Source organism: Gossypium arboreum, chromosome 3, assembly GCF_025698485.1.
Source record: "Gossypium arboreum isolate Shixiya-1 chromosome 3, ASM2569848v2, whole genome shotgun sequence".
Lineage (NCBI taxonomy): Eukaryota > Viridiplantae > Streptophyta > Magnoliopsida > Malvales > Malvaceae > Gossypium > Gossypium arboreum.
The window spans coordinates 81,805,850-81,831,550 of record NC_069072.1 but is presented as its reverse complement, the minus strand read 5'-3'; the positions used below and the strand labels follow the sequence as shown (position 1 = coordinate 81,831,550).

The 25,701-nt window shown below is 32.4% G+C and overlaps 2 protein-coding genes across 2 annotated transcripts; one reads left to right on the top strand and one right to left on the bottom strand.

Annotated features, from left to right (window-relative positions):
* Positions 1 to 943: 943 nt before the first annotated feature.
* Positions 944 to 3,678, bottom strand: LOC108481570 (patatin-like protein 2). The gene is made up of 7 exons (XM_053026182.1): positions 3,479 to 3,678; positions 3,213 to 3,394; positions 2,926 to 3,112; positions 2,681 to 2,842; positions 1,518 to 1,823; positions 1,261 to 1,436; positions 944 to 1,190 (listed from the first exon to the last, which is right to left on the bottom strand). Exons 1-7 carry the CDS (start codon positions 3,611 to 3,613, stop codon positions 1,121 to 1,123), a joined length of 1,218 nt encoding a protein of 405 aa, XP_052882142.1. The 5' UTR covers positions 3,614 to 3,678; the 3' UTR covers positions 944 to 1,120.
* Positions 3,679 to 22,418: 18,740 nt separating this feature from the next.
* LOC108481571 (uncharacterized) lies at positions 22,419 to 23,084 on the top strand. Its single transcript, XM_017784685.1, has one exon. The coding sequence runs from the start codon at positions 22,419 to 22,421 to the stop codon at positions 23,082 to 23,084; it is 666 nt and encodes a 221-aa protein (XP_017640174.1).
* The last annotated feature ends 2,617 nt before the right edge of the window (positions 23,085 to 25,701 follow it).

Below are 25,701 nucleotides of genomic sequence, written 5' to 3'. Positions count from 1 at the left end.
TTGAAATTAAAAATATATTAAATATAAAAAATGTGTCTTTTAATTAACATGAATATATTATTCATGAATATCTTATGACATCATCAATAATTCAATTTTAACAGAAATTTATAAAGATTTAATACGATTAAACAATTCAATAATATAAATAGTACAAAATGTGAAATTTAATTTAATAATATAAATAGTAGATATAAATAAAATTATTACTATTTAGGTTTAGGAATTTTTGTTGAATGATTTTTTATTTGGGGTAAAAGGTGAAAAGTAAAAGTTTAGAGGGAAAATAAAAAGTTTTAAAGGTTGGGAGAGTAAAATTTAGGGTAAAAAATTTTTAGGGAGGAAATAGGTTTGGGGTAGATGGAGGTGGTTTGGGAGAAGTAAAAGTTTTAAGGGGAGTGGGAAGAAGTAAAAATATTGTGGGAAAAGTACAAATGTTTGGGAGTTTGAGATAAAAATGTAAAATATTATAGTTTGGTATTCGATTTATTCGAGTTATTTGAACTCAAAATTTGAAATTTTTTAATTTTTTCGAGTCAAATCAAGTTTTACTGACAGTTAACTATTGATATAAAAGAATGATATTACATATACGTTTTCTTTGCTTTTTACAAATTTCTTTTTATCAAAATATCAATTTCAAAACTTAATAAAATCCATTAAAACAATAAGGAAAGTGAATATCCACAATCTAGTTTCTTTGTACAATTCAAACCTATATCTTCTGCTTTTTCTTAAAAAATATTAACGTCATAAGCATTATCATATAACACTAGTTGTGACAGTGTAATTTTCGTAACATTTGGTGAATGTGACATTGGCTAAAATTAAATAAAAGTTTTCAATCTTAAGGTTTTTGTTTATTAGTCAAATATTTAAAAAAAAAAACCAACGAATTGACTTCTCAGTAAAAATAATCAGTTAAATATATAAAATGTCAATATTTATAAGCACAGAAATCCTTTAAAATTACCATTGATTACATATCCAATTACGATAGCAAATTACGAACATCATCCACCACATTTTATTAATTTCATACTACCGTTGGATAGAGTTCGAATTAACAATTATTTCAGTTCAAACTTTTGCAAACATACATATAAAGAAAGTAATTTGATTATGGGCCAAGCTTGTGCAACGATGTCTTTACACGTCGGCGTTTTTCCTCAGACAGCAGCTTCGCGTACCTGTTAATGCCAGGATGAAGATGTGTTAATGGAGGCAAGAAACGATATTGAATTCAAAGCAATATTATACCTTATGAGAGCTTGAGCATTGGTTTCTAAGTTTCCTGAAGGTTCATAATTTCCATTCTCGAAATTCACCCTTGAAACTGGTTTATTCAGTAAGTTTGCTGCTACTTTAGCTAAATTTTTCATATTTTCCTCCGTTGAAACATCCACAGAGGAAACCTCCCCTTTCAGCTTATCATCCTGCATTGTTTCAAATAAATTAGGAACCATCTTCTTTTGAAGCAAAAAATTTGCACTTGAAGTTCAATTAATTAAGTTAACCTGGATGCGAAGATAATTCTGTTCGGAGTTTAAAGATTTGAAAATCACGGAAATGTGGAAATCAACCATATCAGCACTGCCTTCGGAAAAGGCATTGATTAATGGGGTTGAATTGCCGGAGGTTAACCAACCAAGTACGCCCCATTGAGCCGCTTGCTTTGCGGTGTATTTCTCTGCAAGTTTTTCTGAGCCTGTTCCAACAGATAGCACCAAGAATCTATTGTAATGATTTGCTGCTTTAATGCAAGAAAAATCTGAATGGCCTTTGTGAATCTGTTTTGTCACTTCACCCATGGCAATTAGAGCCTATAACATTCAATAGCAGATTTCATCAACACATCAAATTCCTTATCATATTAAAAGTGATTTAAGACTTAGAAAGCACGGACACAAGTATGCAATTCAGGCATGACATGAAACAAATATGATACAAGTATCCGCTTTGATTTCCTTTTTTTTTTTTTTTGTATAACTTGAATTTTTTTTACTTTTTTATAACTTGCATTTTTTTTTTATTTTTTTATGTGTCTTCAAATGTGTATTTTATTATTGTTATAACCCCTTAGATTGAACACGTGACATTCTAGAGTGTTAAAAAATTGTCTATATATGATTCTTTTAACTCTCATTTTTTAAATTATGATCAACTGTTTAATCTTCCGAGTGAGTTACCTTTTATAGAGATTAACTATTGATAATAAAACGTGTCTAATATTCAATCTAAATTTCATTTTAGAGATTATTAAAATTCACCTAAGTATAATAATTTCATACTAGTTCAAAAAGAATAACAATAAGTCCACGTTCACCCCCTATTCCATCTATTGGTAACAACTTAACACGTCACCATAATAGACTACGAGACTTTCCTTACTAACACCCTCTATAATGATGAAGTGGAAGAACAACCCTAAGCACTCAAACTTTGCATTCAGCCTCCTTTACCTTCACAACAATTTTCCTCCTCATCCTTCTTTTCACTTTCTCCAACTCTACCTATTTAGCTGATTCAGCCTCCTTTACATTACCACATCTCCCCCTCAATCTCCTCCCTTATTGATTTCCTCATCAACAACTATGTCAAATCTTATGTCCGATCCTTAAAAACACTTGTATGACAGGAGTTTGTGCTTGATATTTAAACAGTTTCGTCATGTATTTACCGGATTATTAGCAGCCACCCCACCATCGATAAGATTGAACTTTTTAACCTTTCCATCAGTGTCCTTTGTTTCAAAATAATGGGCCGGCAGATAAGTTGGAGCGGCTGAAGTTCCAATGCAAATGTCTGACATCAAGGCATTAAGGCCTGCAGATTTCTTCACCTAAACAAGTAGATTTAAACATAAGTGAAAGTCAAAAACTAGGGTAATAAAATAGTTGACGAAAACTTAATTTCAAGACCAACCTCATAGCTAGAAAAGATGATGGGCTGAAGTTTCTTGATATCGAAAGTTGGAATTACAACGTTAGTCAGTGTCTGGTTCAGCCTTGTGTTTCCTAGTCTTTCCTTAAGAACTCCATGCAGATACTTGCCATCATATTTTGGTCCCATCACACTTTGAATAATTTTTGTAACACCAGAAAATGGAAACCTGTTGAATTAAACAAGACTTATTAGTAACCTGCTGGCAATGATCTATTATTATGAACAAATATATATATATATATATATATATATGATCAATGAATTGCCTTCTTTGAGGGAATATTTTAGGGCCATGCTCGAAGTAGAAGGCCTTGATGTCTTTGGCAGCAAATAGGGGTCGATTTTTCTCGTTGGGAGATGTCAACATGGTGGTAAGGAGACCGCCGGTGCTAGTTCCGGCGATCACATCAAAATAATCAGCAATTCTTGCTTCTTCACCGTCCAGTTTCTGCAAATCAATTTATTATTGATTAGATAACCATGAAATTACAACACCTGTTTGATGATATACAAATAAATAAATGATGATTACTTGTAACTCAGATTCTAAAAAGCTGAGAATTATTCCTGGAATGATTCCCCTAATTCCACCTCCATCAATGCTGAGAACAGTGATAAGATCTCCATGACATGGAGGGTGATTAGGGTTTCCAGTACTTTTTTCCATTAGGAGAAGAAAGGAGTGATGCTACAAGATTTAAGCTCTTAAGTAGGAAATAAAGAGTGTGTTTATGTACCAAAGACCTGGGAACCTCAAGTATTTATAGACCACCTTACCGGCATTTAATTTTGGTGGAAATTTCAAAAATGAGATGGATAAAGATGGTTGAATTTGGAACCATGTTTTTCTTAAATTTTATATTTTAATTGCGTAATCTATCTCTTTCAACCACCCAACAAAAAAAAGTCACAAACCTACAGCAATTTCAAAGAAATCATGACATTTTTAAGGTAATTTAATTTTCTTTTAACTTATCAGACTTTTCCCTAACTTGAATTTGTATTATTTGTAGACATGATAAACAAGAGCATAGTTAGAGGTTGGAAAGGGCAAGGGCCTTGCCCTCTTAAACTAGAAAATTTTTCATTTAGATTTTTTAAAATTTTTAAAATTTGAAATTAATAAAAGTAAATTATACTTTGACCCCTTAAAAATGATAAAATTTTGATTTAATATTTTAAAAATTATAAAGATATAAGTTATTAAAATGGTGATATTACAATTTTACTATCGTAAAAATTACAATTTAATTTCGCCTCTATAAAAACTTTTTGGCTTTGCCCTTGGTGGCATACACATGGATTTTTTAAATATCAAAAAATTATTAATTACTAACGTGACATCCACGAAAGCCACATCATAAAATTAACAAATATTAATTTTTCATCTAATTTATTGTAATTTGATAAACAATACAAATTCAATAACTAAAAATACGAAAAATTAAATGAAAAGGTAAAATGATTTTTATAAAATTAAAAGATAGAGATTTTTTTAATAAAATAATTTTTTTTTTTATAAAAATAGCTTAACCGATGAGATTGGATTCCAAAATTTAACTCCATGTAAAAAACCACCGACGCTTACCGTTTTGTAACTTTTTTTTCCCTAATATTTTAACGGTTAATAAAAGTAATTATATAAAACACATATAATTTAAGTAAATAATGATTTTTAAAATAGAAAAAATATGTGAAAAATATATAAATCAAATAAATAATTTTTTTAAGAAATTATAGTTTCTTTTTATATAAGCTTTTTAGAAAAGATATGAATCATATTTTGTTATAAAATTACAAATTTTGTAGTTAATAAAGAGAGAGATATTTTTCAAAACTCAAGGTCAGTCTTTAAACATTTTTTATTAACATCGTTTATTCGTTTAATTTGTTTACAGTAATACCTAATGAAGGAAACTTACATTACTAATCATATGCTATCAATAATTTTGTACATCTCATTGTTGGACTACTCATAAATTAATTAGTTACACTATCATGTATTTTTTTTTTTAGTTTTAAATTTAAGAATTCATTTATTAAATGTTTTCTTTCAGAGTTTTAAACTACAAATATAGAATAAATATGTTTGAGCAATTACAAACTATAAACAATTGACTACTCATAATGACTATGCATGATAAAACTACAAATTCAGGATATTTAGTTCCATTTATATTTAAAGTTGGTAATTTTTTAAACAAAATTTTTGGGTTATGATTGATATTGATATTGATATTGTGCAAGTATTAAAACCCTTTAATAAAGGTCAATCTATCTAGAGAAACATATCATAAGGATTGAATCGGATCGGATCAAATCGAATCGAATCATATCAAATCCCTTGAATTAAGGATGTTGGACCAAGACAAACATTGAATACTTATCTCCAACAATCCAATTTACTTTAGTCTTTATTGTTATATTGTATCGATGCTATTTTAGCTACTTCGAAGAAGGGATTGGATTGTAATTAACCTCTTAATATGTTAGCAACTCTTGAACTTTTATATATTAATAGACTTTTATAGGTCTTGTAATAGAGTATTTAGAGCACTTATTTATTTATAATGGAACATATTCTAAGTACTTTTGAGAAGGTATACAAATTTTGTTTATTGCCTAAGTTCTCAAACTTAGAGGTGAGTAATCTAAGTCTTTATATATAAAGTGAAGTTGGTATATAGGGTGTGATAGAATTTAAATCACTTATTGTATCAAGATTAAAGATACTGAATTTACTCATTAAGATAGGATCTGTAAACATAAAAAGACCTAACTATATAAATATTTCCTTATCCCTTATCATAAAAAATCTCCACTTCATCTGTCACATTCATTCATTTAGCTTGCCTAAACAATTATCTATTATTGGTTTCAACATGTAGGAGTAGTGGTTTCATCTGATGGAGTTTTTGTATTTTTAACCGTTGGAATATGGTGTTAAAATTGTGCATATTAGGGGGTTTTGTAGCATAGTGGTGTCCAAACTTGGTTTGGGATTTTGGTGCCAAAGGCTTTGTTCCCTCAAGAAAAGTTTTTTTTTCTTGGTAATCTCAAATTTCTTATTGTTATAAAATAATTAAATAAAAGAACACTTAAAGTAAACAGAGAATTTTCTCGTATAAGTTGACTGATGGGCATGAATTCCATCTTTTAAATGCTCGATCTGCAGGCCAAGACAAAACTTTGTTTTTCCAAGATCTTTCATATCAAATTCATTCTTTAAATAATTTATTGCATTTTGAAGCTCTTCAAGAGTTCTAATACTATTTAGATCATCAACATAAATAACAATTATCACAAAATTTGATTCAGACCTTTTTATAAAAACACATGGGCAGATTGGATCGTTTTTATAACCTTTTTTTAACAATTATTCACTAAGACGATTGTACCACATACGTCCAGATTGTTTTAATCCATATAAATTTTTCTTTAATTTGATTGAGCAATTTTCCCGGGAAACTCTATATCCTTCAGGGATTTTAAATCCTTCTGGGATTTTCATATAAATTTCACTATCAAATGTACTATACAAATAGGTTGTAACAACATCCATTAGACGCATGCCAAGCTTTTCACGTACTGCCAGTCTAATAAGATATCTAAATGTGATTGCATCCACCACAGGAGAATATATCTCTTCATAATTAATGTCGGGCCTTTGCGAAAATTCTTGTGCTACAAGTTGTGTTTTATATGTTACGACTTCATTTTTCTTATTTCATTTTCGCACAAATATCCATTTATATCCTATTGGCTTTACATATTTAGGTGTTTGGACTATAGGTCCAAAAACCTCACGTTTAGAAAGTGAATTTAATTTTGCTTGAATTGCGTCTTTCCATTTTGGCCTATCTTTTCTATTTCTACATTCCTCAATAGATTTAGGCTCAAGATCCTCATTTTCTTTTGCTATTTCAATAGCAACATTATAAGCAAAATTATTGTCGATAATTATATTTTTTCGGTTCCATCTTTTTCCTGAAGTAACATAACTTATTGAGATCTCTTTGTTATCACCATTTTCAGGTACCTGAACCTCTTTTGGAGGTTTTTGATTAGTTATATCTTTAGCCTCTTCTTAGGCACTTGCCTCCACAATATTACCATCTTGAACAATTACTCCTTTTCTTTTACGAGAATTTTTATCTTTGGAACCAATTGGCCTTCCATACTTTAGGCGTGGATTACTTTCTTTTGCACTAACAATTTGCCCTATTGGGATATCATTTCATACCGGAGCACTTTCAGCTAGTATGTGAGATTTTGTAATTCTCTTTAGGTCAATAAATGAATTTGGCAGTTGATTGGTGATGTTTTGCAAATGTATGATCCTTTAAACTTCTTGTTCACATTAACTTGTGCAAGGATCTAATTAAGATAATGATGATTCATCCATTCCATGTAATGTCTTTTATCAGTTGTATTTTCTCTCCCTCTAATGTTGGGAATGTTGTTTCATCAAAATGACAATCAATAAATTGTGCAGTAAATAAATCTCTAGTTAATGGTTCAACATATTTAATTATAGAAGGAGATTCATAACCAACATATATTCCCAACCTCCTTTGAGGACCCATCTTTTTGCGTTGTGGTGGAGCAATTGGAACATATACTGCACTTCCAAAAATTCTAAGATGGGAAATATTTGGCTCCTGACCAAAAGTCAATTGTAATGGGGAGTACTTATTATAACTTATTGGCCTTAAGTGAACAAGTGTTGCTGTATGCAAAATAGCATATCCCCAAGTTGTAACAGGGAGTTTTGTTCTCATAAATAATGGTCGAGCTATTAGTTGGAGGCGTTTGATAAACGATTCAGTTAAACCGTTTTGTGTGTGAACATGAGCTACAGGATGTTCAACTTTTATCCCAATTGACGTACATTAATCATTAAAAGCTTGGGATGTAAACTCACCAGCATTATCAAGACGAATAGTTTTGATTGCATAATTCGGAAATAGTGCTCTTAATCAAATTATTTGATTAAGCAGTCTCACAAATGTTAGGTTGCGAGTCAATAATAAACACACATGTGTCCACCTATTAGATGCATCTATCAATACCATAAAATATCTTAATAGTCCACATGGTGGATGAATGGACCTACATATATCACCTTGAATACGTTCCAGAAAAGTGGGAGATGCAATCCCAACTTTAGCTGGTGATGGTCTAATAATCAATTTTCCTTGAGAACAAGCAACACAAGATAAATCCTTGAATTCAAAAATCTTCTGGTTCTTTAATGGGTGTCCAATTGAATTCTAGATGATTCTCACATCATAATATATCCAGGATGGCCTAATCGATTATGTCAAATAGTAAAAGTATGTGGTTCTACAAACTTCTGGTTTGTAGTAACATGTGACTCAATTGCACTAATATGTGTATAATATAAACCTGATGAAAAACAAGTAGCCTTTCCAAAACATATCTCTTTCCACATTCAATATTTGTAATATATAGAAATTTAATATTTTTTCTCATTCATGTCTCAATATTGATATCCATTAAGATGAATTTCTTTAAAATCAATAAATTTCTTTGAGACTTAATGGAATATAAAGCATCATCAATGAAAAATTTTGTAAGGTGATAATATAATAACTCTTCCAAAGCCTTCAATAAGTTTGAACTACCCGATATTGTATAAACATGGACATTACTTATTGTCAAATGAGAAAAATATTTTTTTTTATCTTTGAGTATCGTATGTGTTGTAGTACTATCTGTAAGACACAAGTCTCCATTGATTTTATGTCCATCGAAATTTCATTGAATATTTATATTCTTCATAAAAACAAACAAAATATAATATGAAAAACATTGTAAATATTTATTAAATATATAAATTATTCTTTATGCAAGAAAATAAAGCATACTTAAAACAACATAAAAATGTCAAAATAGCATCAATTTTTCTAATGATTCTCAAAGAAGTTTATCACATCTAGGTGAGTTATATTATTAAGGTCAATAAATTTATTACCCAAGTAGGCATGGTTAGTTTTAGTATTATAGTGAATATCTTCATCTTTTGCCTCTGTTTCATCATTTTGAGATATAAAATTTGTCTCCATATGTTTTCCTTTCTTTTTAATGGATGCTTGATAAAGTTTCACTAAATGCTCAGACGTACGATAGGTACGTGACCAATGCCCCTTTATACCACATCAGTAGCATATATTCTCAACAACCTTTGAAGGATTATTTTGACCACTTCTTTCTTATATTTCATTGTTATTCTTTTTCTGGTGGTTAGAAGTATCATTGTTATGACCACCATGATAACGATTACTAGTACGTCCTTGACCACGTCCTCCACTACGTCTACGACCATGGCTGTGAGCTCTATATTTTCTATTTTTATAATTATTGTGTATTGCTACATTCACTTCAGGGAATGATACAAAAACAGTGGGATGAATTTCATGATTTTTCATTAACAATTCATTATTTTGTTCAACCACCAAAAGACATGAATCAATTCAGAATAGCTTTTAAAATCTTTTACACGGTATTGCTGCTACAGGAGCACATTAGTAACATGAAAGGTTGATATGTTTTATCTGACAAGTCCCTATCAATTTTGTTTTCTCCACATAATTTTAGTTAAGAACTAATTTTGAAAAGTTCTGAATTATATTCATTTACAGTCTTAAAATCTTACAACCGTAAGTGCATTCAATCATAATGAGCTTTAGGGAGTGTCACCATTTTCTGATGGTCAAATCATTCTTTCAAATTTTTCTACAACTCAAGAGGGTATTTCATAGTGAGATATTCCACTTTTAATCCTTCATATAGATGATGACGGATGAAAATCATTATTTTTGTCTTGTCTTAATTAGATGCTTCTTTATTTGCTAATATAGTATTTCCTAGACCTTTAGCATCTAGGTGAATTTTAGCATCTAACACACATGACAAATAATTCTTGCCTGAGATGTCTAAGGCTGCAAAGTCAAGTTTGGTAAGATTTGACATTATAATCACTTGAATCAAAATAAAAAAATATATATTAGTAAAATAATAAGCATTCTCAATCGTAAAATAATTAATTATATATATCAAATTTGCTAAATAATAATATGTATGTCAAATATTGGCATAGAGAGAAATAGTCATAATAATAACTTAACACAAATTACATTAATTAAAATTTCTTTTAGTAAAAAAACATGTTTATATATAATTATCATTATAACATTTGAGTTGTAAAAATAAATGTGCAAATGCTAGCCAAAAGCAAATATTTAATCTAGAAAATAAAATAAAAGAATTATGAAAATACGTAAACCGTATATAGTTTAACGGGAGTTATATGGGCAAATTATATAAAGTTAAAATAACATGAACTTCAGTATGAACTTGTAGAAGCTCGTGCTGATAACGTGTTATAAAATAGTTAACACTTAAAGTAAACAGAGAATTTTCTCGTATCTTCTTTTCATTTATAAAAGAATTCTATTTATAAGTCATTGACATTCAATGTAACATAAATAAATTAAGCTTATTTAACTAATTCATTAACACATACATCAAGCATCTTTAATAATGAATGGGGGTTTTATCTCATTATTTTCATAAATGTTTAAAGATTATAGATATCCATTTAATATGTTTACAGCACTTATGAGTTGTCTTATGCCCCTCATTTATTGTTTCACACTTTTAGTAATAAAATATTTATTTGTCAAAAAAAGACATTTGGTTTGTACAATAAAATTGTTAAATGATGTTTGATAAATTAAAAATTAAAAGTTTAATTATTAAAAAATTTAAATATTAAATTTATGTTATAAATAGGGTAAGACCTCTAAAATAAATAAATAAAATTCGTTTAGGCCCTCTAAAATATTTAATTTTTTGTACTTTTAAAAATTTTAAATTAATAAAGGTGAAATTACAATTTAGCTCTCCTTAAAAATGATAAAATTTTATTTAATCTTTTAAATTTTTATTTTTTTACTCAGTTGGATACTTGAACTTTCAAGATGTATTAAAAAATCACAATTAAGCTTTTTTGATAAAAATTTGATTCAATCTTTTATAGGCTATTGAAATGATAATATTGCATTTTACTATCGTAAAATTACAATTTAATTTCGCATCCCTTAAAAGTTTATTGGCTTAGCCTCTATTTATAAAATATATTTAATATTTTATTTATGAAATATTTTAAATTATTTAATGAATATTAATTTTAAAATTTTAAAAGTAAAATATTAAAATAATATAGAGTAAAAGAAATTGAAAAATTCTAAATTAAGTGATAAGTAATTCCTTATTTTCATATTATTTTTATATTTTTATAGAAATATATTATAATATTTTATACATTATTGAATATGTTAAAAATTAAATCACTAGAAACTTCCCTTTTAAATGGATTGGGATAATATTTGTTCCATTCCATTAATAATTAGGAAAAGGATTAGGCCCAGAAAAAAATATTCTATACCAGATAAGTATGAATACGTAATTAGAGTTGATTTGATTAATTAATTACATCATAAATTTAATTTAATAAATCTAAATTTTTGGTACGCTAGGAACCAGGAACTGTTTGGTTTGAGTGATAGCTACCCTCCTCATTTATTTAATTATTTTAAGGCACGTTTGGAACGAGGAGCAATTTTAATGTTGCTTTCTAAGGAAAAAAAAAGAGTCCCTCAATTATTTTAAAAAAAATTAATTTTATTTTTATTCAATTAAATACTTGAATTTTTAAAATGTATTAAAAGACTGTAATTAAACTTTTATTTTTGCTCAATTAGATATTTGAACTTTCAAAATATATTAAAAATGTCATTTGACCGTTAATTTTGACAATTGACCGTTAAAATTAGTTGCCTTTAATTTTTCAATTAAAGTCACATGTATGTAACAAAAATTACAAAAATAAAAATTTTAATAAAAATATTTAAAACTTTAAAAATTGTAAAATTTTATAAAATCATAAAAAATTGTATAATGCATCAAAAAATATTTTAACCATTAACTTTAACGTTAACTGTTAAAGTTAACGACCCCTTTTTTCAATTAAAGTTATCACGTGTCGCAACACAATGTGACATGTGGCGAAAATAATAAAATTAAAAATTAAAAATTTATAGAAAAATTATAAAATACTTTTTAGTATGATAATTTTTATAATTTTTTTGAAGTTTATATTACTTTACATTTTTATAGTTTTGTTACAACTTTATAAGATTTTATAATTTTTTCTTCTATAGTTCTATATATTTTATAATTTTATAAAATTTTTATAATTTTAAATTTTTATTAATATTCAATAATTTTGTAACTTTTATTAATTTTTATTTTTATAATTTTTGCCACATGTCATGCCGTGTTTTTGACACGTGGTGGCATTAACTAAAAAAATTAGGGTCAATTAATTTTAATGATTAATTATTAAAGTTAACGGTTAAAGGATATTTTTGATACATATTAACAGTTTAAGTACCTAATTGAGTGCAAAAAAAAGGGGGCTTATTTGCTATTTTTAAAAAGTTTGTGGAACATTTTGATACATTTTGAAAGTTTAAGTACTCAATTGAGTGTAAAAAAAGAGCCTTAATTATTTTTTTAAAGAAAAATATGAGAATAATTTTTTATGTATTTTAAAAGTTCAAATATTTAATTTAGTGTAAAAAGTAAAAAGACTTAATTGCTATTTTAAAAACATATCCGTTACAATTTAAATTAATAAACTAATAACCGCGTAGTGTTTCTTTTTAGATTTGCAGGCTCTTTGTTTTAAGAGTTTTGTGTTATTTTTTCATTCCTATAGACAAGTAAAATAATAATAAATAACGTGCTATTTCATTAGATAAATTAGCATGTCTAAAACATGTTCATTCAAGGTACCTTCCTCCAGACAAGTTTTCTAAATTCATCATTGTTGAAGAAGCAAACATTTATTCAAAGTTCATAATTAAAGTCAAATTTATATTAATTTTTTTATATTTTTCAGTACCATATTACGGGGTTATAAATATTAGAATTGAATAGTTAAAATCGAGAAAATTGATATATTCGATTTAATTGGTTTTGAGTTTTGTTTCATTCAATTCGCTTTTGAGTTGATAGTAATTTAACCCTTATAATTTGGTTCGATTCAATATTTCTTATGTAAAACTTGTTTTATCCGAATCAAGTCGAATGAAAAAAAATGACATGTTTAAAGGAATAGGGCATAATAAATAATAGATAGATTGTTTCAACAGTCTATATAAGTTATTTCATTTAAGTGAATTATTATTAAAAATTAAATATTTTATAGAATAATTTCTTAAATGTAATAACTATAATTATAAGCATAATCCTAATTTTAGAAATTTCATAATATTTTATTCATAAAATAAACAATTATTCACAAGTTCTAGATGTTTTACAACTATGAATTTAATCGTTTATATGACGTAGATATAACTAATTAAAAGAAATTACATGATAAAACATTAGATATATGAATGATTTATGTATCAATTTTCTTTTTAACAATTTTGAATGATTTATCAACTTAATAACTTAATTGAACCCCAAGTTCTATTAGGTAATGGTGATGAGAGAATATCATTTACCATCGATTTGACTATGAATTCCACTATTGCAAGTGAAGTTATGTCATGTAAAAGTCGTATACCCAGCATATCAGCTTTTGGTTCTATTACCAATTAAACACAAGTTATCAGTAGATCAAAGTATACGAGTCGTGCACACATAGCCCGTCACTTACTTAGGATTGAGGTAAGTCACACTATGAACTTCACAAGGGAACAAACCCATAAATGGATCTAGGGACTATTCCACTTGGGTCCTGTCCAATATACTATCTGTTTAGTCAATCATATCCATGTCTCTTATCTTTTGAGAGTCATTTGCTTCAGTACCTAAGACAAGGTATCTCTCTGTTTGGACTTGATAGATGACATATTAGTCTTTTAATCGAATTGCTCAACTTTGATTAGACTAAGGACGTGTTTATATTGTAACAACTCGTTTTTGGTAAAATAGGGACAAGGGTTTTGGGACCACAAATCTGACTCCGGAAAGAAAATTTATTTTAAAATTATTTCATGGTCTACAGTACGATAGTAATGTCATATAAAAATTTCATAAAGAAATTTTATTGATTACATGTTTAATTTGATAAAGGACCAAATTGCACAAAGTGCAAAAGTTGAGTTCTAATAGTTAAAAGGATTAAAAAGCTATGGAATTCAAAATTTGAGGTCCTTATATGGCAAATATACCATTAAAAAATGCTTAGTGTTTAAGGATGATGATTCATCCATGAAAAATTAATTAAAGAAAAGGATGAAATTGGAAAGTAAAATTTTAAAAGAAGATAAATAATGAAAAAAATGAAAATATCATCAATTTATCATCATCTTTCCCAAATAAAACATGGAAACCCTAGCTAAAAGAAAGTGACCTCAAGCAAGCTATTTTGGCTTAATTGGGTAAGTATTCAAGTCCCGTTTTTAGTAATTTTCATGTTTCCGATATAGTAATAGCTTAATTTAGGTATCTCGGAGACTAATTTGTAAAGTTATCAAAGTACTAGGGTTTTTCCATGGATAAGTATGCTGAAATTTGAATTTTATGGTAGAAAATGAAAGGTGTTGATAGATAAATAACTTTTGTAAAGTGAATTTTGATGAAATTATGATTTTAGTTGTAAAATTCATCAAAAATTCTAAATTTTTATGAAATATATGGGCTGTAAATGTTATATTAAAATTTTGGTTAGGTTTGGGATAAAAATTAAAATGCATGAATTTCATTTTCCGAGCCCAGGGACGAAATCGTCATTAATTAAAAGTTTAGGGGCAAAACGGTAATTTTTCCTAAGATGTGAATTGGACTGAATTGATGTGAAATTTACTCATATAGATCTGGATAGACCAAATTCAAAGTTTGAACGAGGAAAAGAGAAAAATGTTGGATTAGTAGATTTTATATACACGAACATTTGTCGAGGTAAGTTTATGTAACTAAATTGTGTATATTTATATGCTTGAATTAAATGTTGTGTATGTAAATTGTATAAATCCCAAAAATATGAAATTGGTTTCATATCCAACAAAGCTCGATAAATATTAAATCCCATTTGAATAATGGAATTCAATGGATATAGGACTTCCCGATTAGTTGTGGTCCTGCATATGTTGTGGACACACTATAACTCTTATGAGCATCCTGTTATAATCCCTCTCGAGCTTTCTGTTACATGGTTCCTACGAGCATCCTGATCGGTAGTGATCTTGCATGTGTTGCGGACTACCGCAGCTCTTTGTGAGGGTCATGTTATATGATCGGTTGTGATCCTGCATATATTGCGAACACAAATACGGCTCTTTGTGAGCGTCCTGATAAGGCTCGCTTGAAGTTCCTGATATATGGCTATCTGAAGCTCCTGATTAATGGCTCTTTGTGAGCTTTCCATTTAAAGGCTCTTCGTGAGCTTCCTGATTAAAATTTCTATGTGAACTTCTTGATTATGGCTTTGTGTGAGCTTCCTGTTATATAGCCCAAATAAGCTTCTCGATAGGCTCTTTGTGAGCTTCCTAATTAATGGCTCTTTGTGAGTTTCTTGTTATATGGCTTGAGAGAGTGCTTCCTGATTATCTACTCTAATGAGTACCCTTGAATATGAATTGACGGATTATAGTTTGTACACTTTAAGTGTACTACATGTGTATCTATCGATATTTCAAATAAATTCAACGGGCAAAATCTAGACATGAGAAAATATAAGCATGAAATGAATTATTATTCGTGTCTACCCGAAATACATGAAAATGATGATACATGATATATGGAAGTATGAGATGATGATATATGAACATACAATTTGTTGGATGAATGTAACACCCCTTACCCGTATTCAACGTCGGAATAGGGTTACAGAGCATTACCAAACTTAACGCATATTTAAACATACATCTCTCATGCAATTAGTCATTTCAAATACAAATTCATTCATAATCAATCATATTGTCCTTAATACGAGCCTACGAGGCCCAAATCATGCATTCAGGGTTGTTCGGGACTAAACCAATAGCTTTGAAAAATTTTAGAATACTTAGAAAATTTTCACAAAAACAAGTGACACACACCCGTGTGCCCGCCTTGTGTCTCACACGGCCAAAGACATGCCCGTGTCACAGGCCGTGTGGACATTCAAAATAGAAGCACATGGCTGTGTCCCAGTCCGCGTCTGACCCCGTGTAACTCTTTGACTTGGGTCACATGGCCAACACACATGATCGTGTGGCTAACCCATGTGCCCTAAAAATGGCCATAAACGCCCGTGTGCCAGGCTGTGTGCTATCCGTGCCAAACCTGTAGGGTATACTGAATTATGTCAGACAGTCAATTCACTCGCTCGTGTGTGAGGCCATGTAGAGCATACTGACTTGGTTTCTATTACAAAACCAGGGGACACACGACCGCGTATATGACCATGTATCACACACGGCTGAGACACACGCCCGTGTTTCTGCCCGTGTGGATAAAAATAGGCTATTTACCAAGCCAATTTGCCACCCAAACTTGTGTACACCTACACCAAACTCAATGGTACCAAAACATAGCTTATATAGGAATTCAAATTAACTAAATCAAGCCTAATTTATGCCATCTTAATACCATTATCCACATTACACACAAGTCACAAAATAGGTCATTGTACCATACCAAATTCACATATACAATTCAACTAATTAAATATGCTCACATTCATAAGTATATATCTTATTTAATATCACCCATTTGACATCCACAAATATCAACTATCAATAAACATCACAAAACAACCTCAATCGCATTACATAGGCCATATACACACATATATATACATAACCAAACCAACCAAGTTAAGCCAACTCTCATGGCTATAAATACAAACCAAAATATAGACATTTACAAGCCAATTCAAATGGAAAATCTCACAACCAAACTACTTATGAAAATGACCATAATTCTATACATGTCATATGACCAAACTTAGTTTCAAAAGTACCAAAGTGATAGTTAGATAGTGTGACGAAGTCTCCGACGATCCTCAAATCCGAGCTAGCTTTGAAATCACTATAAAACACATCAAAATAAATAAAGTAAGCTATAAAGCTTAGTAAGCTTGTATGATTAATAAGTATAATTGGCAATTCAATCACAATTTAAAAAACATAAGTAATACATTCAATTCAACAATTTGCACATTGCTATGATTATTGATTTCATGTATAAAATAATCAACTTACTTACTTTATAAATAACACATCGATTATCACTTACTTGCCAAACTTATCACAAGTACCTGAACTGATCCAAATCATTGTTTTCATCCTCGTACCAAAATCTTTTCCCGTTGAACCATTTAGAATAATATTAGATACTTGGGAATCTCGCACTGAAGTGCCACATACATAGCCAATGCTATCTCAATCACATATCACATATATGCTCACTCTCGAGCTAATCAACGGGCCTGCTCACACAAGCTGTGGGTCAAGACGCAGCTACACGGTGCTGCTCACACAAGCTGTCAAGTAACCGCAACACATGCTGATATACTCAACCACCGGTAGGACGTACAGGACCATCACCCGGATCACATAATCACAATAACCTCTAATGACATGTTACTAGTATCATATCTATTCTTAAGGTTCAACTGAAGTTTCAAATTTTGAATCGTCGTCAAATCATTGTCGAACATGTCCATAGTCTCGTATTCATATTTTATGCAATATCAAAGCATTTAAAAATACATTTATAATGAAACTTATTACTTACGAACTTACCTTAGATGTAAAAACAACTGAATTGGTCGATTGGTCGAGAACTTTGTTTTTCCAATGATCTAGATCCAAGTTTCGCTTTTCTTGATCTATATGTAATCAAAATTAACTTATTTAGTTATCTCTCTATTCAATTTAGTCCAAAATTCACATTAAGGCACTTTTACACATTTGCCCCTAATGTTTCACATTTTTACAATTTAATCCTTATTTCATAAAACAAAAATTCATGCAATTTAACCACAACCCACGCTAGCCGAATTACAATTAGGTCCCTAGCAGCCCATATTTTTCATTTATTTCACATTTTAACCGCAAGGTTTCCACATTTTACAATTTAATTCCTAATTTGCATTTTCACTAAAAATCACTTAACAAAATTTGTATAGCTATCATTAAACATTCGTAATTTATCATTAAACATCAAAATACTCATAGATTCATCAATGGTAACATCCTAAATCTTTAAAAATTTTGTAAAATAGTCCCTGAGCTAGCTAGACTAAGCTGCAACGATATCAAAAACATAGAAATCATTAAAAACGAGACAAAATTCACTTATCAATTAAGCAATGTAATGGCTGAACCCTAAAACTCTCCCATGACTTCTCAAGCTTTAAATTTTCAGTGGAATAATTTGAGAAGAAAGATGATAGCTTTGGTTATTTTATTATTTTACTTATTATTTCACTAATTTACCTTTTTAACCTTGATATTAGACCATTAAATTCAATTAACCATGCACATAAATGTCCACCCACTTTACTAATGGTCTAATTACAACTAAAGAACCTCTACTATTTAATTTCATAGTCATTTAATACTTTTAGCTAAAAGAACATAAGTTTTACACTTTACGCGATTTAGTCCTTTTTATTAAATTAAGCATTCAAACGATAAAATTTCTTAAAGAATTTTCACACAATTATTCTATCAGACTGTAAACATTAAAATAATAATAAAATAAATATTTAGACCTCAGATTTGTGGTCCCGAAACTACTGTTTTGATTTGACTAAAAACGGGTTGTTACAATGAATATGTTCATCTATGATTGTAGATTTGTATACCTTGAGTGTACTTCCCAGGTTCCTATTGATATTTCAGTTGATTTAATGGAAAAAATCCTGGTATGGAATAATCCAAACTTGAGACGAAATATTGTAAAAACGTATTTGAAATACATGGGTATGATTTGTATATATTATATGAATTCAGGATGTGGAAAGTATATGTATATGAGAATTTTGTTATTATTGAGTCCATACATGTTTCTTGATACTTATATGAAATAGTACGACTTAGAAACAAACTACTACCTATATATACATGAAGTACATGGAAATGATATTTCTTGATATAATGACGCATGAATTGGTTGTTATTGGAATGTGGAACTTGCTTGATGACTTTGTTCATCCATGTTTAAGGACTATTATATGTGATTTCCTGGCTAACATGATGAGGATATTTGTTTAGGGCTTATGACCAAATTGGTTGATAGTGCCTTGCATGTTTATTTTGAACATAATTATATGGTAGGTTATTTACCATGTTATACAAACTTACTAAGCATTTCATACTTACTCTGTTTTATTTTTCCCGTGTCTTATAGTAATTCAGAAGCTCATTGGATTGGAAGCTAGGCGGAGATCACTCACACTATCCATCAACCCGTATTGGTATTTATGATAAATTAATTATGGTTATAATGGTACGTATATGTTAATTAGCCAATGTTGGCATGTAAATGTTTAGGTTACAACTAGCCATTAAAATGGCTTGTGATAAACATGTTTTGATATGTATAAATGAGGCTGTAACGCCTCAAAAATCCCTTATATATTATTCTATTTTCGTATGTTTGTGACACAATTGTGTATCTGCTTTAGCAGTTAAGTGTTCTAGGTGTGTGTGTGAGGTCTCATGTTCAAGCCTTGTCTTGAGCAAAATTTTTGTTTAAGTGAATAAAGCCTTATATTTAGTCAGTATAATTATAAATAAAGGTTGGTTAAATATGTCAAAATGGGTCTGCTAGTCTAATGGTTAAGTGGAGTGCTAAGGTGGCTAGAGGTCTGGGGTTCGAATCCCTGCGCGATCAAGAGGATTTATTTTTACTACTTGTGCCGTGTAGGTGTTTATGTGTTAGTAAAATTCTGATGCTAGTGGACGGTTATGGGAGTGAGGGAGTAATAGTAGGAGAAAAACATGGGGTTGAGGGAATATCCAAGTCTGAGTGATTCTTTTCCCAAACTTCGGTATTAGTTTTCTTTTTCCAAGTACCCTCTACCGAATTTTCTTCTTTTCCCTCTCCATTTTGCTACCGTTTTCTTCCTCAAACTCTTCTTTTGCTATCGAATTTGCAAGTGGATTTGCTTTTGTCCCCTAGCCGACTCATAATTGTTTCATTGCTTTCTAACGATTTAGTGTTCAATTTCTATTCTACGGTTTATGCTTTAGTAAGTTGGTTTTTGATTTGGCTTAAACTGTTCTTGCAGATATTTGTTAATAGGGATTTCAACTAGATTACAGGTAATAACCCAGGAGCTGGTGATCATTTTTTTCTAGCGAGTTAGGTGTGTACGGATTCGGTTGTTCAAACAAGGTAGGGCTGGCGATTTAGTGGATAAGTGTATTGAATAGGGTTTGTTTTATGTTGATTGATATGCGAATAATCAAGTGTTTATAGGTGAACATAGGTTCTAGAGTGACTAAGGTTTGTGTGCGTATCTTTCGTAACCAGGTGTTACCTGAAACGCAGAAAATAGGGTTCGACGAAAAGCTAAAAAAGCTTGCTGTTGACGCTACATGGGCGTGTGGTCACCTGTGTGGTAGGCTGTGTAACAGTACACGGGTGTGTGATCGATGAGCCAAGCTATGCTCGTAAGACACGGCCATGTGATTGCTAGGTGAAGCCGTGTGTGACACACGGGCTTGGCCAATTGGGCCTTATGGGCCACACGGGCGTGTGGAATTCTGGACCGGGCCGTGTGATCCACACGGACAACACCAATTTGGGCCGTGTGGGCCACACGAGCATGTGGGCCCACACGAGTAGATCACGTGAGCGTGTGAACCCAGTTCACTGATTTGTTTGCTAAGGCTACACGGGTCACCCGAGACGATTGTGAACCTACTGTGGGGTCGGTAAGCAATGCCTTGATCCCTAATTGACTGAATGATATATGTATGACTGTTTACTGAGCATGATTATAGTACTGTATTAATTATATGCATGACACTATGTGATAGCATGCCACAACTGTATATTGCATTGCATGGAGAGGGGATGATATATATGGAGGAACTGTACTGAGAGGCTTAAACCCTAATATATTGGCAGCTTAGCTGCAAACCACTGTTTAGTGCCACATTTGGTACTTTTTGGAGTGTAGGGATGGGTAGGTTAATTATATCCCCACATGGAGTGTAGGGTTGGACGAGGTTGGAGTGCAGAGGCTAGCTGGGTAGGATCTGATATTGCATATCTGTTTCTGTACTGATTACTGATACTGTAATGGGCCAAGGCCCTACAGCATGACTAATTCTATACTGATATGGGCTAAGGCCCAAACTGAATCAATACTGATATTGAAAAGGGCTTAAGCCCAGACTATATTTTTCTGTATGTATGCATGGGGATTACACCCTGAGTTTTCGTAAACTCACCCTCCTGTTTTATCTGTACAAGTAATCCTCAGACTTGACAGATCGGTGCAGCGGAGGGCTCGATGGCGGCCACACGACCCTTTTTGTCACTATCTCGTATTTATTCATGATTTTAAATTCTGTTGGGTATTTTTATGTAATATAGCCTCTACGGATTTTTGGTTTAAATTTGGGTTTTATTCTATTTTACGTTTATGGATGCTAGTTGTAGGTCAAAATTCGGGTTTTCAAAAAAAATGCATGTTTTTAACAAAATACCCTCGATGAAGCGAACTGTTATAAAATGCTTCCGCAACGTATAATGTTTTGAAAACTAACGACTAAATAAAATCATGATTTTATAATTAACGAAAGATAATGGAAAATTCTAAATGGGAAATGTTTTAAGCAAAGTTACGGTTTTTTTTTTCAACACAAGTTGTAGTTTTTCAAACACACTACCATGTGACATCGCCAGATTCGGCCATAACGTTCAGCCCGGGTTTGGGGTGTTACTTTTAGTGGTATCAGAGTCAGGTTGCAAAACTCGGCCGTGGATTTAGGTTTTTAAAGAACTAATTTTTGATGATGGAAAATTGAAGGTACTTTTATTGAACGTTTAGTACATTGAGTCTCTGGCGCCGATCGTGTAAGTTCCCTGAAATTGTTATGTGTTTTAAACTGAAACTGCTATAGATAGACTATACTGAAAACACTTAAGTTAGTATATATTGATATTATAGTAAAACCGATAGACACTGCGTTGTACGAAAACAAACCTTACACTATTGATACTGCTTCACATAAGATATTTGTTAATAATTATTGAAACTGTAAAATGATGCATAAAACTATTAATACAGATAAAACGCGAATAGACAAAGAGCATGAGAGGTACTCGTGGCCAGGGTACTAAAGGCCGTGGTAAAGGCTGTAGAGGGGGCTTGAGCGGGGTCCTCATCATCAGGCAACCTGCTTAATCTGGATACTAGTGAGATGCCTGTTTCACCGGTGACTGAGACTGGATCTGGGTCTCATGATCATGAGGCTGGGGACGACGCACTATCTCAAGCTATGTTACAAATTTTGGAAAGGGTCGCTAGGCCCAATATTGGAGCTGAAGGTCGAGGGTCAGTTATGGAACGACTCCGGTCTAATGGAATTGAGATTTTTTGGGGTATTACTGGAGTTTCCCCTAACGTGGCTGAGTACTGGATCAAGGCCATAGAAAGGATTATGGACGATTTGGACGGCACCCTCGAGCAGAAACTAAATGGTGTAGGGTCACTGCTGAGAGATATGGCTTACCAGTGGTGGCTTACAGTTAAGGAGCACATTCAGCCCGATCAACTGACCTGGAAGCTCTTTAAGACTACTTTCCAGGGAAAATATGTGGGTGCCAGTTATGTGGATGCCTGGAGGAAGGAGTTTCTGAATCTGACTCAGGGGGATAGATCAGTAGCTGAATATGAGGCCAAGTTCTTGCGACTAAGCTGCTATGCGCAAGGGATGGTGGCGACTGAGTATGAGCAATGTGTTCACTTCAAGGGTGGCCTTAGGGATGGTTTACGAGTTCTGATAGCTCCACAGAGGGAGCGAGACTTTGCTGTACTGGTTGATAAAACGAAGATCGCCAAAAAGGTTAAGCGTGCTGAGTGCTAGAACTGAGAGAGGGGTAGGAGCAAGAGAGATTCAGAGCCCTCGAATTCCGTTCAGAGGCTTAAGAAAAAGGGCTAGAATGGATAGGCCGATCAGAGTTGGGTTTTCTATCGCTACTATAAAACAACCACCGTGTACTAACTATGGTAGATACTATCAGGGCAAGTGTTGGAAAAGAACTAGGGTTTGTTTGAGGTGCGATTCATTAGAGCACCGTATTCGAGAGTGTCCGCAGAGATCTGATCAGATGCAAGCTCTAGGTACTGGTACTACACCACCTTTGACAGCAGTTCAATAGCCACCAAGAGGCCGTGGTCAGGCCAGAGGTGGTAATGGGTTTGGCTGTAGTCAGAGAGCACCGGGCAGAGGTACTAGTTATGCTGAGGTGAGGCAGCCGACTTTAGTTTATGCTGCATGTCACCGAGAAGATGGAGATACTCTGGACGTCATCACTGGTACGTTCTTTATTTATAATGTACCTTATACTGCCTTGATAGATATAGGATCCACTCATTCCTATATAGCTTGTACTGTGTCTGAAAACCTGGGTATACTAGTTGAGAGCACTACGAGTGAGGTCACTGTACTGAGTTTATTGAGGCAATCGGTAAGGGTGAATAATTGTTTAGAGACGTCCCTTTGGAGGTTTAAGGGGCTATCTTCCTGGCTGATCTGATGGAATTACCTTTTGGAGAATTTGATCTAATACTGGGAATAGACTGGTTGGTTAACCATCGAGTGAGTCTGGACTGTGCGTCTAAGAGGGTTGTTCTGAGAACTGAGGAGGACAACGAGGTATTCATAAGTGGGGAACATCGGAATTACTTGTTGAATGTGATTTCTGTATTGAGGGCGAAAAAGTTGGTTTGTAAGGGATGTGAGCTGTATTTGGCCTACATCAGAGTTTTAGATTCTGGGGATTCTTCGGGTAAAGATATCAGGATGGTTAAGGACTTTCCAGACATTTTTCTGAAGAGCTACCTGGGTTACCTCCGAATCATGAAGTAGAATTTGGGATTGAGCTCCTTCCTGGTACAGATTCGTTATCTATCGCCCCTTATAGAATGGCACCAAAGGAGCTCGTGGAGCTTAAGGCTCAGATTCAAGAGTTACTGGATCATGAGTTCATCCGCCCTAGTGTGGCTCCGTGGGGAGCACCAGTTCTATTTGTAAAAAAGAAGGATGAATCCATGCGTATGAGCATTGACTACCGACAACTAAACAAGTTAACTTTAAAGAATAAGTACCCCCTACTAAGGATAGATGATCTATTCGACCAGTTCTGAGGAGCTTTAGTTTTCTCTAAGCTTGATCTTCGATCAGGGTATTACCAGTTGATAGTTAAGGAGGCTAATGTGCATAAGACGGTGTTTAGGACTCGTTATGGTCATTATGAGTTCCTAGTAATGCCATTTAGACTAACTAATGCACTGGCAGCTTTTATGGATTTGATGAACCTAGTGTTCCAGCCCTATCTGGATCGATTCGTGGTGGTATTTATTGACGACATACTGGTGTATTCGAAGACTGAGGATGAACATGATGAACATCTCAGAGTGATTCTGAAGATCTTGCGAGAGAAACAACTGTACGCCAAGCTCAGTAAATGTGAGTTCTGGTTACGGAAAGTAATATTTCTGGGCCATGTGGTTTCTACTGAGGGGATTAGGGTTGATCCTTAGAAGATTAAGGCAGTATTGGAGTGGAAATAGCCTAAGACTGTATCTGAGATTTGTAGTTTTCTGGGACTGGCAGAATATTATCGAGAGTTTGTAAAAGGGATTTTCACTTATTGAGACACCTTTGACCAAGCTGCTATGTAAGGGTGTGTTGTTTAACTGGATGTTGCGCAGCAAGAGAGCTTTGAGAAGTTCAAGATCGTACTAACAGAGGCCCTGTCTTAATATAGCCAGAGTCTGGAAAAGAGTTTATTGTTTACAGCGATGCATCACATGTTGGTTTGGGGTGTGTGTTGATGCGAGAGGGTAAGGTGGTAGCTTATGCGTCTCGTCAGCTTAAGACTCATGAGGCGAATTATCCGATGCATGACTTGGAGTTGGCCGCAGTGGTGTTCGCACTGAAAATTTAGAGGCATTATTTGTACGGTGAGAAGTTGCAACACCCCTAACCCGTAATTGTTATCAGATTAGGGTCACGAGGCATTATCAGACAGACAGAACATTCCAGACCAATTCAGAATCACAAATATCACATAACATTAATACATAGGCAATCATCTATAATCCATCTCTTATAAAGGTCTACGAGACTTAAACATATTTTTAAGGACAGTCAAGACTAAACCGAACATATTGATAAATTTCAAAACTCAGAAAATTTTTCAATTTTGTTGATGTCACATGCCCGTGTGACCAGGCCGTGCCAAAACAAGGCATACATATTGACTTTCACCTACGACCAACAGACACGGCTGTGTGCTATGGTCGTGTGATACTTAGCTAGCTACTAACTTAAGCCCACGGCCATATGACATGCCCATGTGTCTTAACCGTGTGGTCTTAGGAGGTTACTGCTTTGCATACACGACCACAAGGCACGCCCCTGTCCCTGGCCTTGTGGCACAATGCAGGCTTGGTTTAAGCCAAATTGCCACCCCTTT

Coding starts and splice junctions, on each gene's coding strand:
- LOC108481571 (XM_017784685.1), top strand. CDS start 22,419: ATGCCTGTTTCACCGGTGACTGAGACTGGATCTGGGTCTCATGATCAT.
- LOC108481570 (XM_053026182.1), bottom strand. CDS start 3,613: ATGGAAAAAAGTACTGGAAACCCTAATCACCCTCCATGTCATGGAGAT. Junction 3,113..3,212: donor AAAATATTCCCTCAAAGAAG/GCAATTCATTGA, acceptor TTAATTCAACAG/GTTTCCATTTTCTGGTGTTA. Junction 1,437..1,517: donor AGAATTATCTTCGCATCCAG/GTTAACTTAATT, acceptor GAAACAATGCAG/GATGATAAGCTGAAAGGGGA.